The sequence below is a fragment of the Triticum dicoccoides genome, chromosome 3B (genome assembly GCF_002162155.2).
Source record: "Triticum dicoccoides isolate Atlit2015 ecotype Zavitan chromosome 3B, WEW_v2.0, whole genome shotgun sequence".
Classification (NCBI taxonomy): Eukaryota; Viridiplantae; Streptophyta; class Magnoliopsida; order Poales; family Poaceae; genus Triticum; species Triticum dicoccoides.
Genome location: NC_041385.1, coordinates 247,314,227 through 247,321,137, shown reverse-complemented (window position 1 = coordinate 247,321,137; position 6,911 = coordinate 247,314,227). Strand labels below are relative to the sequence as shown.

General features: G+C 44.4%; 1 protein-coding gene across 1 annotated transcript; it reads right to left on the bottom strand.

Annotated features, from left to right (window-relative positions):
• Nucleotides 1-524: 524 nt before the first annotated feature.
• On the bottom strand, nucleotides 525-4,321 carry LOC119275750 (mediator-associated protein 2-like). The gene is made up of 6 exons (XM_037556650.1): nucleotides 4,170-4,321; nucleotides 3,521-3,626; nucleotides 3,344-3,428; nucleotides 2,544-2,627; nucleotides 1,483-1,593; nucleotides 525-1,087 (listed from the first exon to the last, which is right to left on the bottom strand). Exons 1-6 carry the CDS (start codon nucleotides 4,187-4,189, stop codon nucleotides 768-770), a joined length of 726 nt encoding a protein of 241 aa, XP_037412547.1. The 5' UTR covers nucleotides 4,190-4,321; the 3' UTR covers nucleotides 525-767.
• Nucleotides 4,322-6,911: the final 2,590 nt, after the last annotated feature.

Below are 6,911 nucleotides of genomic sequence, written 5' to 3'. Positions count from 1 at the left end.
AGAATGACTTGCATGTAAGGAAATAATCCTTTTACAGGAGGAAGTAGCGAAAACAAGAAAATCCTGCCCATCCCCCTCTGCCCGTGGTTTCTTCCAGTGGTATTGGTTGCAAGAGTTTGAACCCGTGACGTAGGTGAGGCGGGCGGGACACGACCAGCACGAGATAAGGGCACGCACAACAAAGATCATGTGCCGGATCGCCTACAATTCCTTCAGGATGTTCAAACCTGCACAAGACAGGTACGTACGCTAAGGTTCAGACGGCACTGTTTGATGAATCACGGGCTAACAGCTCCGCTAAGCAAAACCGATGGCAAAATCAGGCGCCAGAGCGTCCCGTGGACCGGCAAAATCCATCCATGCGCGGATTGTTGATAGGTCGGCCCAAAGGCCCAACCCCATGGCAGCACAAGGCATTTTTATGAAATGCCAAATACTAGCTGCTGGTGTACCGTTCCTCAAAAAAAAAATGCTGGTGTACCACCAGGTGACTAACTCTAGCAATATGCTGAATCTGCTGAACATGTCACGAAATTTGCCTCCACAGCTTTCATTCATCACGACTAACTTTCACGATTGTATTGTGGCCGCAGAGATCAACAACCTGCAACACACAAGGCCAACAAACGCAGGACTACCGATCGAGGAACAAGCAATAACTGTCTCGACACATACAAGAGGAGAAGCAACTGCTGATCGTTCAGGGAAAATTATCATCTCTTCTCCAAGCTAGGGTGACTCATGGCACTGCTGCTTGCCACTTGTTGCTACTCTTCAATCCTAACTCTCTTCTTCTTCTTGGATTTCTCGACGGGCGTCTGCGGCATCTCAGAGGTTGTGTTGCTTCCTGCGCCACGAGCCTGGGATCCTTCCGAGGATTTGGCGGCCACGTTTGAGTGGCCCCCCAAGCTGCTTTCGTCACTTCTCTTCTGCTTGTGTTTGGGCGTCGGCTCCGCGCTCTGTTCACCCTGGGACAATGCTGATCCTTGGCTGCTACGCTTCTCCTGACCCAGGGACAATGCTGATCCTTGGCTGCTACGGTTCTCCGAGAAGCCACTGAACCGAGACATAGTCTTCCGAGAAGAACCTGGAAAATCATATGCACTCATCAGCGACAGTCAACTGTTCCTGTAAGGTAAAAGGACATGCTAACATACTGGTAGGCAGCATTGCATCAGAGATGAAAAATATTGCCCTGACAGCATTCTGGTACAGGTGAACATCACATCTTGCATATAACAGCAACGCTAACAGTCAGTGCATTTTATGAGGCCACTTTTGTAGTGATGTTCTGCATATGCAGCTCCGGATTGGTTAAACAGAAGTAAATTAAACTCGCGTTCATGCGTAAACCCTCCTTCACTACTTCATTCAGCAAATTTTGGTAAATCTAGCTAGATCTCTGCCTAGCTTGTCTAAGGTATTGGCAGCTGAAAAAATGACATTACTGAAGAAAAACCATATTAAAAAATATATATATACCTGCAGATCTCCTACTGCCAGGTGTAAGACTCCCAAAACTTGGTTTCTCTTTCTCCAATTCTTCAGGTTCAGGGTAACGAACCAAGCAAACTCTGCGTGAAATCTTCCCCACTGGATTTATTCATTTATATGTTAGTGAAAAGGCCAATTTACATGCACAGAGCACATGACATAAATAAAGGTAAAATAGACTGCTTGGGCTCATAACAAATTGGAAAGAACACAACCACTGAGAACTGATATATTACTTTTAGTTTCTGTTAGAACAGTGTGAAATACACATAACATAATTGGTTTTCTTTCCCACGTTATTTGCATGTTTGTGTGAAAATATATACAGCATACAACTACTGCAGGTCACACACATCAACAGTTAAATGGAGAACATATTTCTAGACTCATGTTACTTATTACATAGTTGAAGGATAGCTATTAGACCAACTTGTTTTCATAATACAATTATGTGTCATTCAAATAGCAATGGTTCTCCTGAAGGTCACAAGATCGGAAGCTTTATTTCTAGAAGATACTTTTCTTTTATCAGCTAACACACAGATGACCCAACTCCTTGTATGCCATTGCCAGTTAAACTCTAAGATTTAATTTCACAGCATACCCCTCTTACAGTGCTGACAATGGTTTCCTTCATTGCTTCAACACAGATATATAAGCATGCACTGTAACTCATAATAGTTAGATATCTGGAGGTAAACTTTCAGTAATGAAGTGTCATATACAGTTTCTTCTTGTATTTGTTATTCCCATTGAAGACTAAGATGCAAGTTTTCTGAAATCAAACATAGTGCTACAAAATATGGTTGAATAGTATCCAGTGAATCAAAGTTTTGCAAACAAGCAAAACGTTAATAGGTGTCTACATAATGCAAACTAAATTAGGGTTTACGAACCCATCGACTGTGTCATCAATATGACTTCGAAATACTAAACCAAGACAGTAGAATGCTTCAGAAAATTTCACATTACTTCAAAAATTAAAAAATAATAGCAGAAGCTGTGCATAATAATGAACAATTAAGGTACTAAGTTGATATTTCAAGTACCGGCTTTCATTTCAGATCCTGATGGAATGAAGACAGTAGCATCTGGTTGTTGAGCAGCAAAGCTAACGAGTTCATATGATTTCCCTGCCAAATAACGTGCATTAGATAAACCTGGATGTTTGGGGAAAAGTATTCAGGGCCATTTTAATAAAATAATGGTATTTTCAGCCAGTGAGAATGAAGAAGGGACAAGTCAGCTAGTGCTACTACGTATTACTGATGGATAGCATGATTACATAGTCAAGGAGGAGGATGTAACTGGCCATTACATGAAAAAGTTTACAAGGAAATTTTACTTGAAATACCAAACTTCTGAAGTCAGAACATCCACAAAGAATAGCATTTTCTTTTTTTGACTGAAGTGTAACATCTTATGTCTATTTCTGTTTCAAGGAGTCAATAGGGAATAATAGTTTGTTTTGCGCAGATAAACAAGCAAATTTAAATAAGAGGAAGTTCAGACTGATAAGAACTCAAGCCAATACTTGTTGGCCTGCATAACATTAGTGACCATCAAACAACAAGCATTGTCTGAATCTTATTAACAGCTAACAAAAGGAAAGACAAAGACAAGTTTCACCATGGACAAGCAAGTGGTTTCCTTTATATGATTAACACCACTGTCTTTAGGAATGAAGACCACTGTCCAGATATAATAGACCCGCTGAACACTCAAGAGTAACAGTATTTACCAAAACCAAACTCCGTTGTTGTCTGAATGCTGGGAAACTTTAAGATCACTGAAACATGTACTTAATCAAGTGAAAATAATTTCGAAATAATACATTGTGTTTATTTACCCGAAGAACTCTCCAAATTTCCCAAGTTTCCATCGTCATTAAGCTTAAGAGAAGCTTCTTTACCATTAAAATCAGAAGCATTTACCTGTGTAATAATACAGAAAAATGTTACCCTGGAGCCCAAATGCAGCATACTAGTAACATGCCATAGGGGTGAAAAAAAAACTTCTGAGTTACATGGTTTAGAGGCCACTGTATTAGCCAAAATTCTGTGGAGCCAGATGCTGGTATTTCAAGCTTGCCCTGCTCTCCACTCTCCTGAAATGCCGGTCCAGGCTCATAGCTACAACGTTGCAGCAAGGTTTCAGATGCAGAACAGACAATTGAATTGAAAATATAACAAGCACACAAGTGAGGCCAAACCGATACTAGACTGATTCACAGTTACGAACGTATTTATCAATGATGTCTGACTTCTGAATTGCCAAATTCCCGTTATTGTTTATGGTTCACGTCCGGCAACTGGCGTGTAGAAAACCGGAACACGGGGCGGTGCCGCCCAGCGTCCTCAGGAGCGCGACCTCGGAGATTAGACCACGCGACGCGAGCTCGGCTAGCAGCCGCCGCCCCGGTACCCCACCCGCCGAGAGACGAAGCGAAAAAAAATCCTGCCACCCTTTAGGGGAGAAGCCCTCCGCCACCGCGCACGGAGCCTACGGCAGAGGCGGAGAGAGGGGGTGCACCGGCGCTAGGGTTTGGAGCCCCCGGATCACCCAAAGGAGTGACGGAAGCGGGGTTGGCTATTTGTTTCTCTGGCTCTGAAACTGAAAACTTGACGAGACCCGGGACTAGCAAGTAATCAAGGGAAAGGGAGAAGTGGTCATACCGGACTGCGCCTTTCACCATCTCTACTGCCGGCGAAGGAGCTCCGGCGAAAGGGGAGGAGCTGGCGGCGGCAAGGGGAGCGAGAACGTGTAGGGCGGGGGAGAACGGGGGATTGGGGGAGAACTCCTCGTCAGCGCTTACGCTTCTTGGGCCAGCCCTTGGGCCTGTCCTTTTTTCTGGTGTTGACACTCGTCAGTTGAGCTGTTGGGGAGTGTCTGAAAAAAAAGGTGTTGGGGAACCGCTGGCCTGTTTGTTTATCTCTCCTGTGGAAAACCCAACAACGGCTGGTTTAAATAAAATTGTCTATCGGTTTTTTTATTGGTTTAATTTTTATGAAATAAGAAAAGAAAATGTTCCCAGATTCAAATAAAGTTCACGAATTATAAAAAGGAAAACGCTTGGCTTCTACCGGCGGATCGCACGCGAGTATCCGCCGGCTTGTCCGTACGACGCGTGTCCTGAGGGAGCGGTCTTTTTTCTTTCTTTCGGTTAACGTGGTCGTTGCTCGCTGCTCGCTGCTCAATGTCTAAATGAGTTTCCGCAACAAGGTCTCTGTTACAGTAAAAACTGCAACAAGACCTCTGTTTCAGAAAATTAAATTTGCAGTGAGACCTTTGTTGCAAAAAAATTGCAACAAGACCTCTGTTGCCAAAAAAGAAACAAAACCTTTGTTAAAAAGGCTAAATTGCAACAAGACCTCTGTTGCAAAAAAAAAATGAATATCTTGCAAAAATTTCCGCAACATGACTTGTGTTATTGCAGAAATTTCCCGCAACACGACCTGTGTTGCAATGATAAAAGGGTGATGTTCGGTCTCTCAATTTGTCGGATCCGACGGCTCGCGAGGCGGCGGATCTTTTAAAAAGATCCCCCGGCCGACGCGTAGCAACACCCATAAAATGTTCTTGAATTCAAAACAACTCTGCAAATTCATAAAAAGATCACGAATTTTAAAAAAAAGTTCATCGATCTGAAAAGAGTGCACGAATTTGAAAAGAGATAGTGGATTTGAAAATTTTACACAGATTCAAAAACATCAGGAATTTAAGAAAACACAAAAAGCTAAAAAAATGTTCACAAAAATTGAAAAATAAATTGCAAATTAAAATATTGTCCAGAATTTTTAAAAAAACTCATGAAATTTAAAATGAGAAAACAAAAAGGAAAACGAAAAACTAAAACCAAAAATTAAAAAGAAAGAACAAATAGAAAATGGAATAGGAAAAAAACACAAAACTGAAAAAACCCAGTGAAAACAAAAATCAGAGGAAGCCGAACTTAACGTAAAGAAACGAAGAAAGAGAGCGGGAAAAAAAATTCGGAAGCTTCCTAAAATGGATGCAAATTAGGGTCAGCACAAATTTATGGTGGCATGTGCCCCACTTTGAGCACCCCCTCTGATGTAGGATAGAACCCTAGATGCCTGATCTTTCACGATTGGAGGGGATCCTACGAAGAACACGAAGAACACGAGGAGAAATCACGAGGGGAAACACGAGAGAAATCACTCAACCAACAAGATATGGTCACACATATGCTAGATCCTCGAAACACAAAGGGATACATGATTCAAATCCAACAAAGGACGATACAAGTGGCGGTAGTTCTTATCCGTGAGGAGGTCTTGAAGGGTCTTCCCGTGATGGGGTCTTGAATCCGCTTGGGGGATCTTCTCCGAAGAGATCGTGAGCTCCGAGAAGAAGTAACCAAGTGGATGAGCAAAGCTTTATCTCAAATATGAGTTGTCACATGTTAACCCTAGAAAGAGGGAGGAGGAGGTCTATTTATAGTCTTAGTGGACGAAAGGGTAAGTGGGCTTCGGCCCAACACGCGGGCGGAGATACAGGCGTCGGACGTCCATCGGTCACCGGTCGTCCGAAGGCTCGCGGGGGTCCGGACGTCCGGTGCCAGTTGGGCGTCCGATGTTTTGGCTCTGGTCAGGACTTGTCGGTCGTCTGGTCGGTCGGTCGTCCGGAGGTCTCCATTCTTCCGATGTTTTGGCTCAGGTGTGGTGGTGACGGTCGTCCGATGGGGCTCAGTCGTCCGGACGAGGTGTCGGACGTCCGACCAGCGCCGGTCGTCCCGCCGCTGGAGCGTGCGAGGGCTGGGACTTGGCTCGTCGGTTGGAGCCTCCCGGCGTCGGACATCCGAGAGACGTCAGTCGTCCGATGACTGCGAGTTTCGAGCGGTCCTTCGTCTTGTCCATTGAACTAGGTGTCCTCGCTATCTTGTCCGTTGGGTGCAGCTGATCCATGGCTTCCCTCCAAATACCTTATCTTCGATAGCCTTTGCTCGAGCTCTTGTCATAGGTCCAAGTTGTGTCGTGGGAGATGTAGATACGTCCATGGGGATGATCGTGGGATACTCCGCATCATCTCCCCCCCTTGGGAAAGATCTGACCTCGGATCGAAAGATTCATCACCATGGTATGGCGAGAGGTGTTTGACATTGAAGATGTCGCTCACGTTGTACTTGTCGCTTGGGAGGTCGATCTTGTAAGCGTTGTTGTTGTAGCATGCTAGCACCTTGAAAGGTACATTGGCTCGTGGTAGAAGTTTGGACTTGCGTTCGTTGGGGAAGCGTTCCTTGCGAAGGTGTAGCCACACAAGATCTCCGATGTTGAATGTCATGGGTTGCTTGTTGATGTTGAGCTTGGTCGCGAGTCGTTGTACTTGGCGCTCGATGGTGTGCCTTGTATCTTCATGCATCTTCTTGAGGTAGCTTGCTCGTGCACTCGCGTCCA